Genomic DNA, 22752 nt, shown 5'->3' with positions numbered 1-22752 from the left:
CAGCGCTCCTCCCACCCAGCCCTCCAGCCTGCCCACTCCCGTCGGCGCAGCCCCAGCGATGCAACCAGGGATAGCGCTGGCAAAAATGGAGGCGATCGGGCTAGAAAGTATAGAAAAAGGGCGTGGGAAAGCTGCTGAACTGCACAGCCTGGACGGGCGGACCCAGTCACTGAGAGCACTGCAGCAGTTCTGACTGCTCAGGAGGCCCAGTTAGCCTTTGCTGATGCAGGGCAAACAGGTATGTGGGGAGAGTATGGAAGGCCACTCTGTATTTTCAGGCTGTTTCAGCAGTAGGGAGGACATTTCTTCCAAGGAAATGTTCAGCCACATGCCTTCCGTCTGAGTTGGGTAAAAATTGCCATTATCATAGTAAATGGAAAAAAACCAAACACCTGCCTGGGACAGGTCTGCAGCCCCTACTGCAGAAGGGTGCAACAGAAAGGCTCTAAAACGTTACCATTTCCTGAGGACACACGTCTAAGACACCTGTGCAGCAGAACTGGAGGAGGAAGACTGGACAAAGGGAGACCACAAGGGCAAAGACAGATGACCAAGACAAAGATCAGGCTCCTGCCTTCTATTCGGGAGTGATGGGTGCCTGGAGCCAGGCTGATCCTCTACCCAGGCTGAGCTGCTTCACTGCCAGGAAGCAGAGGATCTCAGCCACGCTGGCATCCGAGCCCAGCACCTTTCACAACCTCCGAGATCTCAAGAAATGGCCCCAAAATGCTAGGTAAATAGCACACTGATAAGAAGCTATTAATAGCACTAACCCAGCTGGAGGTAAACTTTCCAGTAGGAGTGTGACAAACTAGGTGCTTATCTCCCATGCTTAATCCACCAGGCATGGTCCTACAGACCAAGTCCCTGGAGACCAACTTAGTCACATTTAACTGCCAGGATTAAGCTACACTTTCCATAAGCACTCCACTGGCTTTGTTTTGTAAATATATTTTCCCATAAAGAAAAGAGGAGCAGGCTGCATCAAGGCATGGGGAACGTGTCTTGCGAGGAGACAGCATTTCCTCAGTCCTCCCTCTATTTTTTTTTCCTCCTTCTTCAAATGTGAAAAATAAGTTGTATGACAGCCTTTGGTGGAGATGTGTGCAACAAGGCCTTCATTGTCTCAGACAGGTGTGAGATTGGAATTGATTCAGCGCCAACAACCCCAGTATCAGAGCCAGCTCTGTGAGCTGAAAACATACACCAACCATCCAGTAATACCACTGCAGCCAGCCAGAGACTCAACAATTTAAGGCTTAACACACACACAACATAAATCAGATGAGGATGTACCAGCCAACCGTCAGCTTCTTGGGCAGATGCCTGCAGACCGTCTGTGCAGATCAGACCTTGCCTGTTTCGGTTATTGGAAACATTTTTTATATTTTTTTTTTTTCATATAAAGATGAGAGGCTGGGTGGAGCAGCTAGCTCAGACACATTTACATTTGCCCTATCTTGCCCCAACAGCCCTCCTTTGCTTGCTGTTTGGAGGCAGTCCTTCTTGTAAAGTCACTTTATTCCAAGTGCAGGAGGGAAGGAATTACATCTTGGGGAAATGTTTAATGTACAAATACAAAAATCACATGGACAGGCACTCAGTATGCACCACCCTCACGAAACAAAACCGTTCCCTTCCATGGGAGTTTAGGAGGCTCTGAACATGATCGAACAAGCACAAGAATTAGCACAGTTGTTTTTCTTTCTTTCTTTCTTTCTTTTTTTTTCCTTTTTTTTTTTTCCATGGATATATTTCCTTCACTTTTCCAGGAAAACCTGTTTTCACACTCTCTCCTCTCTGCCTTTACTTCTCTCACCTGCTTCAACCTAGTCCCTGCTCTACGTTTGGCCGGGTTAGTCACCCCAGCGAGGGCAAGAGCGGGCAGTGCCAGTGGCCTCCCGCTCCTCCCCCAGGCTCTGGCACATGCAGGGACAGATCCTGCGTGGCACCCGCCACCCTGGCTTCGGTCACCCGTGGGTGACCCACAAACACCCTGGTGATGGCCGGGCACTCCACCATGCCCGAGGCATCTGGCGAGCCCTGCTCCGCCTGGTTTCTCCCTATGCCCCGGCAGCGAGGTTTTACCCGCCCTTGACCCCAGCCGCAAGCCCTTGTCCCTTCTCCAGCTCCTCCATCCTCGGGGAGGGCACGGGGCTCTTGCATTTCATAACACAGATGGGCACCATTCACAGACTGTTGCCGAGCTAAAGGAGGTCTGGCAGGAGGCTTCCCGGGGCCAGGGCTGATTCCTGCACGTCCTGGGCTGGTCCCCAGCCATATCCACCTGGGGGGCTTATCTGCTGGCCGGGCAATGGGAGACAGTTGGCAAGGGTGGAGGCTGGGGGGCACCATCGGCACAAGAGCTTGGTGCAGGCACCCAGGTATGTGCTTAAAAGCTGAAGGCAGCTGACAGAGAGCTTTTCAAAAAAGTATTTGCAGAGGAGGGGTAAAAATGACGATAGCCTAGCGATCCGTTTGTATCTTGGTGAGCACTAGTTGGCGAATCTTGGTTTACACTCACTTGAAGTGTCTCCCTCCCTTTTGTCTGGTTCCTTTTCAAGTTAACACAAGTGTTCACTTTTACGATGTACGGCAGAGCAGAACCGTTTTCTGGTGGATACCTTCCCCCATGAACTAATTAATACCGAGTTTGAATTTGCAAATGGTTTTGCATGTGAAATTGCTCATGTATATATAGGTCTCAAGGATATCAAAGAGACTATTCTTTTGAGCAGTTATTCACTTGCTTTACTGCAGAAAGAGGACCATTGTTTGGACTTGGGACTTTTAAAATTAAATATACTTCAGGAACCTTATGCAGTGAGAACCGAAATCATCACAAACGCTACACTTGGTCAGCTACCTGTATATCATCACCACATTAATAAAAAGAAGAATCGCTTCTGACAAAACATTGTCTTTCCTACAAGCCAAAGGATGTAGCAGTTTACCGCAACTTCTCTGGATGCTAGAAACTTATCAATGAATAAAGCAGTGAATATATAACTTCCTTCTATGCAAAGAGGTTTTGGTTTCATTGTTTTTTGTTGGTAATGATCACCTGAATTTGATCTGCCAGAAGCTAAGGGAACCTAAACTGGCCAAGTCGTATCCAAAAGCTCTGATATTTGTAGTTATTTAAAAATGCAGAGGATGCAAACTACAGTGGTTTATATTCTAAAGCGTGCTGAGTGATCCAGTTCCGCTTTTGGGTACCTAATCAAAGTAATTCAAAACATCTCTTTCTGCAGATATCCAGGCTCCTTGAAAGTTCCTGGAATTGAGCATTAAAACCTGGAAGCTCTCAGAACCACCAGTGGAGAACTGAGTATCTTAGCCAACACAGACAAACCAAGTAAACCTCTGAAACAGACTTAGGCATTTACTGTCGGAAATCAAGCCGACCCTGACAGCAAACCCACAATTTTTTAATGGATCTATTTCCTAGGATTACTTTTTTTTCAGTGCTTTTAAGTGAAGAGATGTATAAATAGAATGAAAATGGTCAGACGGATACGATCGTCTATTTGACTACGTAATGTGCATTTCCCCACATAATTGATTGTTTTACGGAGCACATCCAAGCCCATTGTTCTTCGCATGTGAACAATCTCCATTTATAGGGGTCATAATATACTGAATACACAGGGAAAACTTATAAATAAGTTTGCTAAGGGTGTACTGTGTACTCAGTCATGTGAAAGGAGCCCTGTGAACCCTCTAAGCACGCGGGATCACTAGGGAAGATCTGCTTGATGCAACATCTTGTTAAAGGCATGGCAGCAGAAGAGGCGAGGGCATGCCTGCACCAGATGCTTCGAAAGGAGCCCCCCACCCCATGGATAAATCCCACTGGTGAAGAAAGCAGAGTCCGGAATGCAAAGCCCCTTGGCTGCTATGAGCACCGGTAGCTGCTGCAGCCTCTTGCGGATTTAGAGGGGTTGATTTTGCTCCATCCAAATCTAGCTGTTTGCACCAACCCAGACCACATGGGCTCTGTCTACTGAGGTGGGGTTTTCACCTCAGGAACAACCATTTGAACACTAACTTGTGTGCTAGTCTCCTCATTTCCTCCTTCTTTGTTTTCTAGATGGCAAATAGTACGGGTGTCCATGGTCATTCCACTCTAACCCCTCGGCATTTCAAGTTTGTAGGGGCTCCATTCAGTATTTGCGGGAAAAGAACACATTCAATTACAAAATCAAAGTGGTATCTTCTGGCACATGGGCAGCATCAGCTGAATAATAAGCTGGTTTCAGTGGGTGTTTGTTTTTAGGGTAAGGAGTTCTTATTTATTTTTTGTTTGTTTTATTTACCATGGAAGGTAATTTGAGCTCTGGTATCAAAACATGTCATGTTCTGCCAAGAGGGGATTAAAGAGGAGAATGCTATGGAAAGAAACTGGGTTTGTCAGTAAAGAACTGAGAGAGATTTTATTTACCGGAGTTTTGCAATCAGGGCTTTTAATCTTCCTCACAATTGGTCTATTCAAAGGCCTAGAACATGCTTCAAGGGCCAGTGAGGAACAACCCAAAAACCAAGGAGTCGCAGCCTTAAATGCTAAAAAGCTATCAAACACATGGCCACCTGTCGTCGTCCAAAGTTCAGGACGGTGGGAGCACCTACCTCTTGGGCAGGCAGGGATATTTGCTTTCGACATCTCCAGCACACCAATGCCATAGGTGAGATTTGACATTGGGCAAGAGAAGCGGTGAGCCAGAATAAGGTGTTTCCATGGAAAAGTAAGAGAGCCCAGTGACCCGGCTAATCTCAACAGCAGATAGAAATGTCCCCTGAGGTACAGTGCATTAAAGCAGCCACCCTTTAAGATGCTGAGCCTTCTCAGTTGCCCCAGAAAGGAGGAGGAGAGAAGAGCAGGCAGAGGCTCCACCTGGGTGGAGTGACGCCGGCACTGCTGTACCAGGAGAGAGCGAAAGGGGCAAGAAGTGAGCCCGAGTAATTCACTCTTTTCTCCGGCCACCAGTGGCCACCAAGAGCACTAACGCTGGACCGGTAGCATCAATGCGGGCACAAGATTCCTGCATTGGCTCAGAGAGCGGCTCCACTTTTGCAATGACGTAACGGAGAAGGGACTTTGGCGTACTGAGTTGAAGATGACAAAACAAAACAAACCAGAGATCACCGTGCAAGTTCAAAACTGAACCGGGGATACTTGTCCCTACCTGCAAGCTCTGGTTTTTTTAGAAGTATCCATCAGCTCAGTGTTGTTCTCATGTGGTAAAAGACATGGACTGATTAATGAAAAATAAAACTATGTCTGGGCACGAGCTGCCAAATTTTACAGCTGCCTAAAGATTCAGCTAGACGGATTTGCAAAGCTATCTCCATAGCTGCCACTGATTTCTCTGTGGCTTAGGTGTATGGGCACCACCAAAAATCTTGCTAAAACACCTTTTTGGTGTGCTAAGTTTTCCTAAATACTCTGCAAAAAAACCAAGCTCTAAATAGCTTGCCAGAAGACACGCAGAATGACTTTGACAAAACTTAGAACAAAATACATATCTCTAAACTTTTTCACTTCCGCTTTAAAATCAAGACTGCCTTTTCTTTAGTTAAACTCATTCTTTAGGATGCTCCATATGTGATTCTGTGATATGGAGGACAAAAGGAAAAAAAAAAAAAAAAGGAGGAAAATTTGTGTAAGTGGAGATGTTGCTTGGGTACTGAGAACATATTTGTTGCCTTATCTACTGCTTTTTTAACCTCAGGAAGTGCCAGGCAATTGGAATATGAAGATTGGTATCTTAAATATATCGACACTTGGAAATCTTCTGGATTAAACACCATTACATAACTCTTTCCATTAGTGCCTTAAGTTGATGAAAAAGCTAAACAATTTCAAGCCCTATTTTTTTTTCTTTTTTTTTTTTTTTTTTTCTAGAGCTGAATGTGAGGAGGCAGGGGAGGCTCTTGAGCAAGGCTTATGCCCCGGAGCTGGGCGTGCTGCCTGCAACACGGGCAGGTGTTGAGGAACTGGCTTCCTCACCTCGCTCTGCCCCGAGTGGGAACAGTTGGAGGAGGCACAAATCTGTGGCTGAAGGGGATGAATCCTCGAGGTGCACGGGGAAGGGGGGGCAGCAGGATGGATCCCTGCCACCCTTAAATGGGAAAAGCCTTCTCCTTAGCAGGCGAAGCGTGAGGTCTCCAGTGCTGGTGCTGGAGAGCCAGCTGAGCCCACATCCCACGTGGGATTTGTGCTGAAGACCTGGTGGTCCAACTGGGAGTAAGGAGCCCGCCCAGAGTTTGCAGGAGAGGTTTTATCTTGTCACTGAGATCCGACAGAGCAAATTGCTGAGAAGATCCTTGAGCCACCTCCTGCCTGTCCCAGAGAATGAAATGTCACTTGTTTCACCTCGGTGAAGCCTCAGGTGCAAAGAATTGATCGAATGGAAGAAAATATAGGCCTGGAGGGCATCTCCTGCGTCCTGCAGCCCAGCCACATCTTGGGTCCTGTACTTACATAATGTAGCAATATCTGTCTTAAATTACATCTTTCTGCCTCTAATAGCCCCCAGGAAGGCTGCCAGGGCTACTCTGATACCTCGGAACCATCTTCTAATTTCCAGCCTAAATTCATTGACGGTCAGTTTACAGAATAAACCACTTGTTCTCGAGCCAACACTGTCCTTTGGCGCAAATGGTTCTCCTCCCTCCCCAGTGTTGAACTTCTCTGCTGTGTTTATTGACTGTAATTATCTTCCCTCTCAGCCTTTGTTTCAGCATGCTGAATAATCCTGGCTATGCTAATCTCTCCTTTAAAGAAAGGTCTTTATTCCTCTCATCATACTAACAGCCCCCCTCTGCACCCACTGACACTTGAATTAATTTTTTCTTGAACACTGGATAAACACTACTTCATCTGGACCTCAGAGGAGATTTTTCTATAGCTTTCTATACTGCTATTAATACAGTATCCCACTTATGGTATCTCAAAAGGGCAAAACTGCTCATCCGCTCCTGGCAGGGAAGGAGGGAGGAGAGGAGATTTCTAATGCTGGATGGAGGGAATTCCTTGGGACCGCTCTCGTTCCTGGGCTACTGCTGGGTATCCCACCCCTCTCGTGTGTCACGGTACAACCAGCCCTGCAGAAATGCAAAGCCTTAGCAGAGATAAGGAGTTATGGTAACAAAACTTTATCCCTGTCAGCTAGTATTTGGAGAGGACCCAAATGGTGTTACAAACTTTACAAATCAAATGGAAGACATGCCTTTTGCTGTAAGGAGCCTATTTCCACATGGGATGAAATGACTGAGCAAAAAGCGATGCTGAGAGCTACAGCCAGGAAAAAATGGCCCCTGTGAAGCTGCGGGTTATTTAATCATATTATGTACATCTTTTGTATCTCTTTACCATAGTGATATTTGCTTGTCTATACAATAGATTCTGTGTATACTATAACCTCACAAATGTTCTCCAAGATAGAGATATGGAGGGTGTTAGTTTCACCACAAAATGAAACATCTTGCTTGGCCAAAAATGCTACGTAAAATACTTTTGTGCTTGTGCAAATGTCAAGAGTCACATTCCTCCCGCTCCATTTTAGTTTATGCTTTAAAGCAAACTTCCTAAGACACGCTCCAGTTTGGTCGGTGCAAGTTAATTCTGTGTCCTGGTTTCAGCTGGGATAGAGTTAATTTTCTTCCTAGTAGCTGCCGTGTTTTGGATTTAGTATGAGAGTAAAGTTGATAACACATACTGTTTTAGCTCTTGCTAAGTAATCTTTACATTAGTCAAGGACTTTTTCAGCTTCCCATAGAAGCTGAGAGGGAGCATAGGCAGGACAAGCTGGCCAAAGGAATATTCCACACCATAGACGTCATGCTCAGTACATAAATGGGGGTTGGCCAGGGGACAGGAATCTGCGATCGCTGCTCGGGATGGGATGGGCAACCGATCATCAGGTGGTGAGCAATTGCACTGCATCACTTTACTTTGTATATTCTTTTACCATTATTATTATTATTTTATTTTCTATTACCGTTCTATTAAACTGTCTTTATCTCAACCCACGCGTTTTGTTAGTAGGGGGCATGAAAGAGGAGGGATTTTTCCCCGGAGTGGACTTCTATTAGACTGAATGAAAGAAGAATTGTTTTGCACGTGCTAATCCAGCTCACATGCTTGTGTGCTCATCTCTTCAGATGCAAACTGGTTTATGACACGATAAATAGACAGCAGGGTGAGTCTGCTGCTAATAACACTGTACCCCTTAAAAAGAAAAACTGCTGAGGTTAGTCATGGCATTATATAAAAGTATTACATGCTGAGCAATAACTGTGAATCAAAGAAACATATTGTACTTTCAGTAAAATGATATTTTCTCTCTATAAAATTTCCTTTCTGATAGAGCCAGTTGGAACCCTTCCAGCTAAACAGATTTGGTTTCCAAAATATTTTGGGAAAATGTCACTATTTCAACGAACTCCCTGTGACCTGCTGGTGGCGGTGGCACTCGAGCTCTGGGTCCATGCCACCAAGGTGGCTTCACCTCTTTCCTCTTCCCCACGCAGAAGCTTTTTGGTGGCTACTGGCATTGAAAGGAGGGGAAAGGAGGTAGAGCATCTCTCCCCCTCTCCCGAGGCAGGCTCCCAGCACACATCCAGTCGCGCGCCTGCCCCAGGAGACAGGTGATGGAGGGGAGCTCCATCAAAGGGGATCCCCCTGGCCGCTAGCAAAACATTCGTGACCTGGCTCGTGGTGGGGAAACTGTACTCCAGGGCTGGGAAGGAGGGCTCCCGCGCATCCAGGAGAAGAACCGGAGCCGGGGAGCTTGGCAGCCCTGGCTGTGCTGATTGGGAATGATGCACCCGCCCTGCCCACCGGCACGACTAACCCCCGGCTACTTTGCCGGCCAGGGGAGGCAGGAGTGGCACGGACAGGAAGGGTGCCAAGCTCAGGCAGGCACTCGCTCAACACGCCGGGGAGTGTATTTTGGGACAGAGAGGTCAGGCGGTTAATTGAGTGGAAACGGGATGATACACCGTTAAAGCACCATGTGCTCGCTCTACAAAGCCGCACCGGGTGAAGGCAAGACAGGGAGATGCAGACGTGCCCAAAGAGAACATAAAAGCATCAACATTTACTGCATTGCACAACGGAAAGAGTTGGCGAGCCCCTAATCTTGAGAGCCTGTTTATCTGTCTTGGCAGGGAGCTATGAGCATGTCAATCTGGATTCTCAAAAGCACCTGAAAACGGCATTTTGCGGCGGCAAAACGTGGAGGTAGAATGACAGCCCTGTGGAAGCCCGCTCTGCAACGCTGCCTTGTGAGCGCCTCTATTAACCTACAGCCTATTAAGCTGATTTAAAAGTGGAAATATTAAAAATTGGGGCAGGATACAGCCGTAGTAGGAACAAAGCCATTTTAATTCCCGGGCTTAAACGCCGCCCTTGACTCCGCTCCTGTGTTTCACCAGTTCATGGTAACCCTGATAAACTTGGGCTGGTTTTGGTGGAACAAGATTACGATAGCAAAGACCTTGAAATGTCTCTTAAACAAAGCATATTGCACCTGGAGGAAGACAAAAGGCTGGCTTGTAACAAAATAATCTCTCAGTCATTATGTTTCTTGCTAATTCAAAGAGCTGATCTCTAAATGATCTCTCTTGCTTTGCTATCGGTGCTAATTCTGCTGCTTCACTTAAAGATCTGTCAGCAATTTTATTACAGCCTCTTGTTTCCAGGGGTTTTAGACTTGGTCATAAAAGCGTGGTCCCAGCTGAAACTTAACATATAAGGTTACAAAATTTAAAAAAAGGCAAAAAAAAAAAAAGCTAGCTAGGAAACTCAGATATTTTTAAGGCTATAAAAGCATAAGAAGAACAAGAAGCATGTAGCTTAAAGTAATTATAATGATTATTTGTTTTCCCTAGGCAGAATAAATAGCTTTTTTTTTTTTAACCTATGGGTAATTAATAAATCACCAGTTGGAAACATTGTTTGGGCTAATTTGGAAAAAAAAAATTGAAGTCATTTAATTGCACATGTTTTTGGATGATACTTCTAACTCCACTAGTTAGAAATTTATTTATGCAATTTACTAACCCAACATTAATGCCTCCAAAAGAATACCTTCTTGGCCTGATGACTTACACATTTAAAATATTTCTGTTTGCCCTGAAAAAAAAGGTATCGCAAAGAAACCATATAAATTCTTATTTATGTAAAAACTCTTGAATTACAGGTCTACCTTACGCTGGTTAACAGCAGCCACCATAAAATCAGTAATTATGTATTTAGTATCTGGTTCGGGCTGGTGTTAGAAGAAACTCAACCATAACGTATAGGTAGATTTATTTAGAGTTATTATACGTAGAAACTTAAATGTTCGTCAAGGGCCTTGCCTAAATTTTCCTGAGCAACAGCCCAGCACAGCTCAGATGGCTCTGTCTATTTTCTTTTCCTCTCCGTACAAAAGAAGGGGTGAGTTGAGGTTGAAGCGTTGGCTGGGTTTGGAGCTTTAACTGCATTTCCTTACCCTGTGCGTGTAGGTCAAATCCTTTGACATTATACGCTTGGTACTGGCACAAAGTAATCTTTCAACTTAAACCATGTGTGATGTGGTGGAAGCTTTTCCTCCCCTTCTGTTCCCCTTTGGTCTGTGAATTGGCTATGGTTAGATCTTTTAAACCAACAGGTGTACTTTCTCCCTCCTTGTGATATGAAAGAAGCATAAAACTCGATTATAGCAATTTATGGTCTCTTTACTTGCTTGGACTTGTATCCATGACACAAGCAGCTTTATGCTCAAATTCAAGACTTGGTAAAATAGGAAGTTAAAATTAACCTCAATCCTTTTACAGATGAAAACCTCAACAAATAAACAGTGGTTTAGCGGCATGGCAACCTGCCCCTTTAAATCCAAGAACTAGTCAGAGATGTCTATTTTGAGTTAGTTTTGCTTTTTAAAAAAAAGATAATTGGACTTGGATGAACAGAGGAGTAGCCTGTGATTCATACTGGTGGGAGTTAAAGCAAAGTTTAACGCTACTGCTTGGAAGTTAGCAAGGTATGGGGTTTTATGGCTTATTTTATGCTGTATAAAAAGCACTCCGTGCTCTTTTCAGTGAGACAGTTTCAATAAAAGTGCTTCAGGATGCAAAGATGCACAGATAGGTACAGCAATGCTACGGAGCAGGTAAGAATTGTTTCATTTTTGGGGGTCTCCATTCTGAAACGCAGCGCTTTTTATTAGAAATTAAAAAATGAAAATATCCCGACTCCCTAGAGGTCACACGGGACATCAGCCCCAAACCCAATCATCCTCGGAACACTGAGGAAAAAATGATGGTGCTGGAGCTCCTTCCCGCCCCAGCTCTTTTGCCCTGCTGTGATAGCGTGACCCTGAAAAGACGAGCCCTAGAAATTAAAAGGCGCCTGCAGCAGAGACAGTCCTAAACGAGGGAGGCTTCAGTTTGGGGCTTATTTTACTGATAGCAACTGCAAGACTCAACAAGTTGCTCAATGGATAACGCGCGCATTTTGGAGGTAGAGGAAAAGGGGAACTGGGAGAGAGCTGACCGGGAGGTGAAGAGGAGGGTATCGATGAGGAAACGTTAGCAGTTCCACTGCTATCATTTTCTGAGCTACGCCTGCAGGTGAATCGCATTAAAGTCTTGTTTGCAGAGAGCAAAGCAGAGCAACGTGCTAAAACTATTTCTGGAGGGAGCAGCTGAATCCCTGGCCGAGCGTGAAAAGCCTATCGCTCTGAAGTCGTACAAGCGAGGGACTTCCAGAGGGAACCAGGGAAGAGGGATACTCGACGTTAAACCCGATACCCTGCTAAGCGTATAGTGTTCCCAAGAAGCTGAAGAATGCAAGCCTGCGACCGATACCTCCACCCACGGAGCTGCTGGCTGCTGAGCAGCCGTAATAATATGAGCGTTTGCTTTTACAGGGACGGAGCTGTCGCGCAGGAGGAACCCGACGTGGTTTGCTCCGCAAATCGGAGAGCGAAGTGAGGGGACTGGCGGGGGCTGGGAGAGGTGCAGGACTGGGTCCTTCGCCCGAGCTGACCTGGCGTGGCTCCGGAGAGGGAAGGAGCTGGGTGATCCTTCCAACTGTCTTTTTGCCCGCCTCTTCCTACAGCACAGCACATGACAATTGTGTTGATTTACTTCCCCTGCTTCTCAATAATGCCTGCTTCTGCTCACAGCAAAGGCAACGGCAGACTTGCAGTAGATTTCACTAAGCCAAAGACCTTCCTAGGCCTGGGAATAAAAGGACGTAACAAGCGTTTGCCTTAGGTGAGCAGTAACATTTTCTGCATGCAACAGAGAGCACCTTGGTTTTAAAAGCAAATGCCGAAAAACCCCTTTATGCCAATTTGCGGTAACTATTTCTCGCCAAAACCCCAGCAGAAAACCTCGACTAAGGCCTTTTCATTCTGGCTGGAAGAATAGAGGAAAATTCCATTAGGAACAGCCAGCGCTCGCTAAAACTAATACCGTCCCACACCCTCCCTTTTTGTGCATCTCACTATGAATCTGCATTTTGATACACATTTCGCAAAACCATGTATCAGCTGACGTTTAGCGACCTGATTCACTGCTCCCCGAGTTCCAGCTGATCCTAGGGACAGAGTCGGTTTTAGTAGGGACGGACTCAGCTCTAGCAGTGGCAGGAAACGTTTCAAGCTAGATGATAACTTGGTTTCACTAGCATCATCCGAGGAAATCAGACTCCTGAGTCACCGTTTTGCAGGTTTTTGTTCAAATAAAACCCGCTGGATAACCACCGGCTACAGAAACACGCTCAAACCAGCCTGTCCATGTTAATGTCTTAGCACCAAGAGGTCGTCTTCAGGGGACAAAGCACTTTGCAAAGCTTTCTTTGCTACTGCCTTCCTGGGAAAGGTCAAAGCAAGGCGTTGACGGTATTTCTCTTTCATTCCAGCACGCAATGTAATTGATTAAATATCCGTCAGGAAATACACCTACACATAGAAAAGGGCCTGGCATAATGCATCTTCGCAAGAAAACGACGACTTTCAAGACGTTACAGTTCTAACACAGGTGAGATGAACACCGTGAGCTGTACTGACACCAGGAAGACAAGGCAGTACGGACCCCTTAAAAGCTGTCAAGTCTTTAGAAATACAGACATATGTTAGGAAGCCCCTCCTTGCGCTTGTTAAAGGCTCTCACTCATTAAAGGCGGCCAAGGAGAGTCCAGAAGAGATGGAGGGACAGGGGGGCAACGCCTGCAAGACCCCGCGCTCCGCAGGCTGGCGGGGTGGAGGTGGGTGAGCCGGGGGGGAGGATTTCAGGTACTTACCCTGAATCTGACTCTGAGGCTGAGGGTTAAAAGCAGTGGTGTGGTTCAAGGAGGCTCGTGGGTTGGGTGTGGGGGCTGGGTGGTGTGGGCTGACCCTCATGGCCGTACGCCGCAACTGCTCCAGTTCACTCAGGCGCTCTGAAAAGGACAAGCTCCCGGGCTTTGTCTGCTCATCTATTTTCTGACGATGTCCTATTGTGGGAGGGGGGGGAAAAAGATCAGAAAATCTCACTGATACATGAGGTCTGTTGACTTTTTTTCTTTTTAATTTTTTTATCTCTTTATTTTTTAACCCCTCATCCACGGGCAAAGTACCTAACCAGCTAGCGGCTGTCTGAAATTAAGCTGAAACCACCTCTCTACAAGCACAGGAGACACAAACCAGTCATGCATTGTAACCATAACGTGGGGCAGCCCGAGACATGGCCTACTCCAAAGAACCAGATTCACTGAAAATTGCTGTACCTTTACACCTCTCGCTGTGAGAAGAGGCATTTCTAAAAGGAGGACCATCTGCAGGGATATATAAAAGGAGGAAAAATCAAGTGGCCCCCATGCTAAACCTGCACTGGAATAACTCCTCAAAAATGCAATCCCAGATTGTCATAAAGTACCATAATTAGACAAGTATGGGGCTATAAAATATCAAATACCAATCCAATCCCATTTTTGGATCCTTCAGTAATGGATTTATAGACAGAAACAGGAAAGAAACACCAGAAGCTGGCAGAATTGAAACTGAGGGGTAATGAAGTCTCTCTTAGTGGCACTGTGAGATTCCAAAACAGAAGGTCCCACCAGATATCCAACTACAAGAGAGCAGATGCTGACATTACAGAATCAGCCAGTGCACAGCGGATGTGGCCATGGCCACATGGGACCTGGGGGGTTCAGCACTCCCCAGGGCAGCCCTTGGAGCACGGGGTCTCCATGAAGCTCTGGTGCTGTGGCCCTGAGGGGCTGGGAGGGGATGGGGAAGATGCTGGAAAGGCCCAGTTCCAGTGCAGCACTGGGGCACATCCAGATTCAGCTGGAAGGGCAGAGACGTCACGGGCAGGAGTGATTTCAAGATAAGCCTTAGTTAGCAGCGAGTGGTATGCAAAGAGCAAGGTAATGCATTTGTAACTGTTGCCTGTGCCTGCTCTCTGCTCTGGCATCCTTTGCGTGTCAACCTCCAAGCGCAAAGACCGCACACACAGCATGCAAGAGGGATGTCTCATCTGCTGGAGCACTTGCTCTCCGATAGGCACGATGAAAGCGCAAATTTCAAATCCTCCTTCCACCCTCTTAAGACCTAACCTATTGCCACGACTTTGCAAACCACTTTGGTGTCCACTGGTGTCCAATCTTGTGAGATATCCTTCAAAAGTGGGGTGTCTTACCCTGGAAGGCTGCTGACACAAAGCTTTGGGGCTGAAATGGAAACCTCCCTAGCAGACTTGTGTTTGGTGAAATGTCTGAAATGGGATGGTTCAGCCACATTTCCAACCAGGTGGAATCAAAAATTTCCTTTGTAATTTTCCCCCATCCCCCAATAGGGCTTTTTCTACTTAAAGAGCACAGAAAACAGCCCCAAAGCAGAAAACCCAAAAGCAGACCGTCTCTGGCACACAAGCTGTCCTTTCAAAGACGCAGTCTCCAAATGGAGGGCAAGATACTGCCTGCAATGAGCCTATGAGGACATACCCTGACCCCACGTGTATTTAGTCAATGGAGTAGGATCCCCAGCTCCAAAAACATCATTTTCCTACCTTCTGCTTGGGGACCTTCTTGGGAGCAGAGGATTGTCCCTCCTTTTCCCCCAAACCCAATCCCATTTCTGCACATTGCATTTGTTTCAGGAAATCAGCTGCCTCGTGAATCTTTGTGGCTTATCCATTCCCCTTCTCCCCATAGGACACTGTTACCCTGACGGGAATGCATGTCAAATCTCTAGCCCAGAGGTCAAACATCTTTTTTTTTCTACTCGTTCCCTTGAAGAAAGTTACTTTATCCCTTGGTTTCTGCCGGACAACATAGTTTGCTGTCTATCTGGTCCCGATTTTCGTTTTCTTGTCATGAAGAGTTGCCCTCTGCAGCTTTCTTTGCATCTCCATCCTCCCTGCAAGGAGGTGGCCAGTGCTGTTCCTATGGTGAGTCCTCTCTCAACTCACGGCTACGGCAGTGAAACAGGCTGGCACAAAACTCCTGAAAATAATCCACCGTGCCCTATTCCACACATCCCCATAGTGTTTAATACATAAAGATTCATAAACAGCCAGCTTCCAATTTTGAGTATCAGTGAATAAGCAGCAAAAGATCTCTGAAGAGCTCTGTATGCCCCTTACTCTACAGAGCACTCTTTCAAGCCACCCTAACAGCTCAATCAAGACACAGGACCATTTTATGCACTAAAAGGAAAATGTGCATTTAAACGCAGTTCCCAGTAGCTGCATTTCTAAAATTAAATTTTATAACTTGTATTATGGTTCCAAATCGCAGTGGCTCGGCATTTCTTCCTGTTGCCAGGCCCTTTGGCACAGCTTGAACTGTCTCAGATTCCACACTGTGCTGTAAATTATCCCAAGGGGGGTGGGGGTGGGAATTAAAATATAAAAAGACATACTATATACTAGCGGTTTCATCATTAAAGAGTCCCATTAAGGCTTCCAAAAAAAAAAAAGAAAAAAGAAGGGAGAAGAAAGATGAAAAAGACTTTTATCTGACATTCTGGCTGGTCAAGAGCAAACGTTTCATTTGTCAGCAGTGCAAAGCTGGACACTGCCTCAAGCCTTGGGCTTCTAACACTGGACTTGAACGCAAACACGCGGAGTCATACAAGATGTGTAAAATACCTCATACTTTTGGATTATTTTAAGCTTCAGCAGGCTGAACCCAGGGCTTGCAGAGCCAAGAGGCAGGTCCTTCCAAATCCATGCCCCCCCACCACCGCCCTGATGCAATTTATTCCTAATTTCAAATTCCACTCAGACATCTCCTGCTTGTAAGTGAGTGCGCCAAAGCCAAGTTTGACCTCCTGCTACCCTACTTTCTCCTCCTGCCTCCCCGGCGCTGCCCTCCCGGCATCCGGAATTTTGCCTGCCTGGCATGGAACCAAGCGTCCCAGCAGTGCAGGCCGGTGTGCCAGCCGCCTCGCACGGAGGTGAGCTGTTCCTCGGAAGCCAAGAGGACAAGGGCTGCATGAAGGCTGGTGAGGCAAGAATTAAATCTCCCGCTTTGAATCTCGCTCAGGCGCTAAATTTGTACCAAGCTGGCACACGGCGCCGGGCAGGGCAGACAAACCCCAGCTTGCTATCGACAACCCGGCTTGCTGGCAGCAAGCAAGGTGAATTAAGCCAGGCACAGCATCCTCCCCAGCTCACCGCAGGGCACCCCCGTTCCCAGGCCAGGTCCCTCCGAGCTGATGGGAGCACCTCTGCTTGTCTCCACTGTGCGTCCACCAAGCAAAACTCCTGGACATCCCGCCCCAGCCCCAGCCCTGTGCTGCTCCAGATTGTCCCGCTGAACCTGAGATCTGCCTCATTCCTCGGGCTTGTGGAAATCCCACTCATGTCAATGCATATGGGGAGGAAAGACTAGCACCAGCCTCTTCCTTCTGAGGGGAACTCTGCTGTTGTTTTCATCCATGCGTTGTAATTTTTGGTGGGAACTACCTAGAAACAACGTCAGGCAATTGCCACCTCAAGATGTAGCTCCAAAAGTGGCTCTTCCCCCCCCATCCCCCAATTAGAAGTGCTATTTCACCTTTTCTACCTTGCTGACTGCTGCAGGTAGCAGCACAGAACCTGTTTTGCATGAAGGTCTGCAGCAGGAAAGTAAAGGACTGTGTCAGAAAAATATAACAAATGCAAATGATTTTCCCAAGCCACTACAAATGCACGGGCAGAGCTTTGTTAGGGTGACTTGTATTTTTGTGTTTATTAGCTTTACTTTGAAGTTACCCTCTAAACACCTCGCTTAAAGAGCAGGCAAGTTATCCTCGGTTCACCCCTGTAAAGCCCAGGACTATTATTATCCCCCTTCTACAGCTGGAAAACTGAATGATGGAGAAATGAGGTGATCTGCCTGTGGTCAGGCAGTGACCCCGTGGCCGACGCTCAGCGCGGTGACCACAAGCCCAGGCTTCCCCTTTCCAGGAGAGCAGGGTGATGCAGGATGAAAAAGAATGGCAGGAAGGCGCTTGGAAACTGGTGCGGCTCTGCTGAGCCGGCAGTTTGGCCACAAGGATCTGCCACGAAACTTCTGCAAATCAGATGGGACTTTATGGAAGTCAATCAAACATCCAGCTCTGGAATGAAGAAGACTGTGACCCAGAGCTCAGAGAGAGAGACGGCTCGCCACGAGCCAGCACCGCTGTCCTCTTTCCCTCCCCACGTCCTCATACTTTTTGTCAAGCACCAATTCTCAGCAGAGGAAAGAAAAGAGCAGCATTTTTCTTCTCTTGGGTTGCAGTGTTTGAGACACTGGAATCAATAGGACATCCAGTCTGCTTGGCTAAATCGCAGGATTTGGGGTTTTTTGGACTTTTTTTTTCCTTCTCCCTTCCAAATACTGTCTCAGTGAGGTCAGGCGGGGTTTTTTTAAAGCAAACAGGGCAGAGAAAACATTAGCTTTTCCGATACTTTTACAGCAACGCAACATGAAAGCGCTTTCCCTCTTAATGGGAGGGAAACGCAGTTTTATAGACTTGAACAGACTGTGGAGCGCTCAGCTTGGCCCGCGGCCAGCTGGTCGGGGCGCTGGATGTGGAAACAAGAAGGACGAAGTGCCTCGGCAGCCCCCGTTTTTTTCGTGCGCATCGGGCACTGGTTGGGAATGGTTGCTCGGCCCGGGTTTCACATCGCAGCCGGCCCCACGGAGACGACAGCGGCGCTCCAGGTGCAGAGAAAGAAAGAGGTCTCCCATTACCTTCCTTTTTACTTAGTTTTTAAAAGCGTCACTAGATGCCTTTCAGGTTCAGAAGGGGAGAAGCAGGTAAAACAGAGGCTAAGGAAAGGCACGAGGCCATCGCTGCTCTCATTCTGCCAGCTGAAGCTACCAAAATTCCTGTGGGTACCCAGGACCGTTCTACAAGTAAACACGGCTGGAATGGATTAATGGACATTTTTTTCTCCTTTAAGTCACAGGACGGGTAACACCCTTCTGTCGCTTGCTCTCACTCACTCACAAATCCAGCTGGTGCATCGGGAGGTACCAACACCCACAGAAGGTTTGGGCTTGGGGCACCAGGTGTCTGATGGAGACTCATGGCTCACGGCTGCTGAGCAACCCAGCCAGAGGCCGAGCCGAGCTGGAACGCCACAGGTTTTCGTGTGTATTACCCACAAATTTGCTGCCCGAAACCAGCAGGTTGTACTTGCGTGGAGATAGTATAAGCGGAGTTTAATAAAGCGGCGCACTTTCTCGCCGAGGGGAGCAGAACACCTCCCCCTCTCTCCTCTGCCCCGCCTTTTCCCAACTGGAAATGGAAACTTTTCACACTCAGAAAGTGGATTATACACAGGAAAATGCAGCATCTGGCCAGACTTGGACAAAGTAGGGAGTGATTGAGGAGACCCGACGCTTTGGTTTAACGAAAGCTGGCTGCTTTGGGACCGCATTGGACCTTGATCCAAGCATCCTCTCTTTTCAGGGCTATTTGTGTTCAGGGCTTTGGTTTGGCTCCAGCTTTAGTCGGGTAGAAAATAAGCCATGTTTCATTGTGTCTGGTTAATAAAGTGGTAAACATTGTGTTGTGCCATGGAGCTAAAATAAATCCAATTATTTTGTACATAGTGAAGGATGAGAAGAAAATATACTCGTTCACATTATTCTAGGAAGTGAGCAAACTATCTTTAGTGCAAAAAAATGATATAGTCTTGTAAACAAAAGTGAATTAAAGTATAGTGCTTCTATATTACTACCAAGCTGGGAAATGCAAATGCTTGAAAATCAGCTATCCTGCTCGCAAAATAGCATTTTTTTTGTTAACAATAGAAATAGTGCCTTAAGTGCGTAATCCCGGTACTATTTTTCTATGTGCCAGATAACCCAGATATAAAATACTTCGCACTCTCTTTTTCCTCGATTTCCTATCTGCACAGTAAAAGCAAGTAGTGTAACTTTTCTAGGACACCATTTGCTGTGTTTGCAAACAGACCTGACCTGATCCCACAGAGATGTACGCACATGCTTAGCGTAAGGCACTGAACATTGTTACACGGCAGCCCACGGGGCTCTAGGAGAACACCCTTGAATATAAAAGCAATCTGTGGAGTGGTTTCCTTTCTAGCCTCCATCACTTGGGAAAGACTTATCCTGCACTCGGACATTAGAAGGATCAGTACGGGATAGCGTCAGAGCTCACCAACCTCTTGTAGAGTGTTAAAAATACAATGTGAAAAGTTCCTCAAAAAGGAATTAGACACACTGGAGGATATTTTCTCTTCCCTCAGTGAAAAATATTATTGCTGTGGGGAGGAAAAATAATGGTGATGGTAGTCAGAGCTTCGAGTAGACTCATCAGCTATTATATTTTTTGCTGTTTTTCTTCAGCCCTGTACAATGCAAGCCTTCTTTCCAGACAGAAGGAACATCATGGTAGACAGGATATTATGCTAAACGTTTTCGTGCCGTGTCTGTAATTACCAGCAGAATCAGTGTTCATCATCAGACCCGACCTGACTGTAGGCACGAGGTGCTGGGAAGCGTGTGAATGAGGCTGGATATTACGCGGCTTGGTGGCCAGGCTGACATCCAGCCGCCCTGCGGAAGCAGAATGCCGAGCAATACGAAGCATGGACAGACTGACACTGGGAAGCCTTTCCAGATGCAATTCTCCTATCAGCTCCCTGGCAAACCTCGCCCGTTCTGTGTGTCCTTATGGAAAAATCTGCTTGTTGCTCCAAGTACCTGCAGCCAGACGAGATGTTTCAGGTACGATCCTTTGCTGAGCACTTTCATTTTTCCACCAGGTCATCCAGTTTGGCTGTGTGTTGAACAAGTGTCCGGTGATAGCAATGAGGTGAACAAAGATTTACAGAGCTCTCTGGTAACTCCCCTCTTCACCTGGGGGAAACCCCAGGTAGCTTCTTGCACCTCCATAGCGGGGTTAGTCCCCCTGCTGTAATGACACGCACCCTGAGCAGCTGGTGCATTTGTCCCCTACGTGTTTCAACAGTAGTTAAACAATATTTTGGCAACATTTTTTTTCTTACCCCTTCTTTTTTAAATCAGTTCTTTTTTAAAAAAACCTACACAAACAGACGCCAAAGGTAGAGCAAAACTTGCAATTAAGAGGGAGTCCTGCCCTGGAACAAACAAGGGAAGGTGGGAGAGTCTGGGTCAAGCCCCTCTTGCCTGGTCTATACTAGAAAGCACACTTTGCTTTCCTATTTTCCAGGTGAGTGTCCTAATTCCAGGCTGACAGCTCTTTTTGTCACTGCTTCACCATCCAGCTGCACTGGGAGTGGTCCAAGGGGGAATGTCCCCAGGAAAAGGGACAAGCGGAGGCTGCGGGTCTCCCTCGCTCCAGCCGGCACGCCGACTGCGAGGCGGCGGGCTCCTCCGGGCCGGGTCCCTCCAGCTCTCTCCCTGCCTCCTGACAAACATATGAAAAGCCTCACGTCTACCCTGAGGTACCACAGCCAGAAAAAGCAATCTTGACAATTTTTGCAAGGCAGGAAATAAGCTTCCTCTCCCCCCAGCTCTGCTGGTGAGGCCTGTGCTGTACTAACAAATTGCAATGCACAGACGTATTTCCACTTAAAGCACAATTATTTTGCTTGCCATGGATCCACCAAAACTTCTGATGAATCTGACATATATGTGTCCTCTATTTCTGTCATGGAAGTGCAATTATTCTGCGGGTTCACCCCAGGAATTAGGTCATGGCAGCGAAGTAAAAGTAAGGGAACCGAGCGCTAGGAGTTTGGAAGGAAGAAGTTGTTCATGCAAGTTAAATTAGTCTGCAAAATTATACCCTTCGCTTTCTTTTCCCTTTCCCCCATGTCAATATATATACTTTAAAAATCCCGACTCCTTGACAAAGTTTGAATGACTCCCAACTTAAGCATTGCATTGCCAAAAGCCTCTTTTGTTTCTTTATAGTTTGCATCTTCCCACACGTACAAACCGCCATAAGAATACCCTCCAGCCATGGGCTGAGACATCATAGTTGAAGATATGTATGAGAGAGTAGGTGCAGAATGAGGCACAACCAGCCAACCAACAGCTCAGCAAGCAACCAAGAAAAATACAGGCACAAAAAGACACCTCTGTCCAAAGAAAAGCTGCAGAAACACAAGGCTCAGGCAGCAAGGGCTGAGCCGCCATTTGAGCAGCCCTTGGGAGAAGGTTGTCTCTCTGCTGAATACAGGGGGCCAGGTCCTAATACAGCCGCTTAATGGAATGCATAAGCTTAGGTGGGATGAATCTGGACCCCCTCCCTCAGCCCGAGTGGGAAAAGCGAGGGATGACAGCATTTACCACCTTTGCAGTGCCTGCGAGTGGACAAACAAATGGGAAAGTGGGTTGCACAACGATCGCGGCGTTGGAGGTCAGAGAAATAGCTTAGACAGAAACCCATTTCATCAGTCTACTGAAATACCTCTGGACGGTAAAAGGTCTCCATCATTCAGCCTCAGACAGAGTTGAACAAGGGACCTGCAACTTAAAGGTCAAGTCCTGTGGCTCACTGTTTATGTAAGCCAGGGGAATTTGGCAACACGAAAGTAAATTTACTCGCCATGGATACTGACCATTCAGACGTTGACGACTTGTAAAAATCTTTGCTCCTGTCCAAAAAAAGTATATAGCCGGGCTACGCGCTTCCCTTGAACTAAAGACCTTTGCTTTTACCAAGCCCAGTGACTGGTATTTCCACACAATAGCTGAAAATACCTGTTTTTTCCAAAGAAAGGAGTTTGGATATTTTAATCTGCAGGTTACTTAGCAGTCCCTCCTCTGTACTAACGCTCCGTTGTGCCTACACAGGACTGCAGTTCATTGAAAGCTCATAAATTTCATGTGGTTCTGCCTAGTCTTTATTTTAGGTTCTTGAACCATTTTTTGCTTTCCTCATTTTCTTTGCAGCTGCAGAGAGATATAGTAAGCTACTGTATAGCATTTTGAAAGCAGGGCCTCTGAGAAGTTTCCAAACTGCATACAAGCAGGTTATTCTTTGGCTTGTTTTCTTTGGCTTGGTGTTAGCAGTACAGAATGAGTCAAACAGTATTAACTTTCAAGAGGGAAGTGGTGTGGTCAACCAAAACTGTTTGCGGCTAGATTGCGAAGATAGGTAGAGCAGGTAATGAAGAACAGCCCATAATGCAGGGTGTAGGTAGGAGAGGCAGACAGACTCAGACAAACAGAATCCTTAATAATTAAATCAGCACTGTCGCCTAAATTTTTCTGCAGCTTTATGTGCTAAGGTTATGAGACAGCCTGGCTTTTCTGGACTGGTCAGCCGTGAG

General features: G+C 46.6%; 1 protein-coding gene across 2 annotated transcripts in view; it reads right to left on the bottom strand.

Annotated features, from left to right (window-relative positions):
- The window catches only part of RUNX1 (RUNX family transcription factor 1), a 175042-nt gene that overhangs the window by 22939 nt on the left and 129351 nt on the right, over positions 1-22752 (bottom strand). Inside the window, exon 6 of one of the 2 annotated variants that reach the window (XM_063345868.1) lies at positions 13301-13492. The exons of the other annotated variant lie outside the window; for it this stretch is intronic. Coding sequence (XP_063201938.1) covers positions 13301-13492 — 192 coding nt within the window. The remainder of the gene's footprint in view (positions 1-13300; positions 13493-22752) is intronic. 2 annotated transcript variants of the gene reach the window in all.

Source organism: Chroicocephalus ridibundus, chromosome 1 (assembly GCF_963924245.1).
Source record: "Chroicocephalus ridibundus chromosome 1, bChrRid1.1, whole genome shotgun sequence".
Classification (NCBI taxonomy): domain Eukaryota; kingdom Metazoa; phylum Chordata; class Aves; order Charadriiformes; family Laridae; genus Chroicocephalus; species Chroicocephalus ridibundus.
This window is presented reverse-complemented; position numbering and strand designations above follow the sequence as displayed.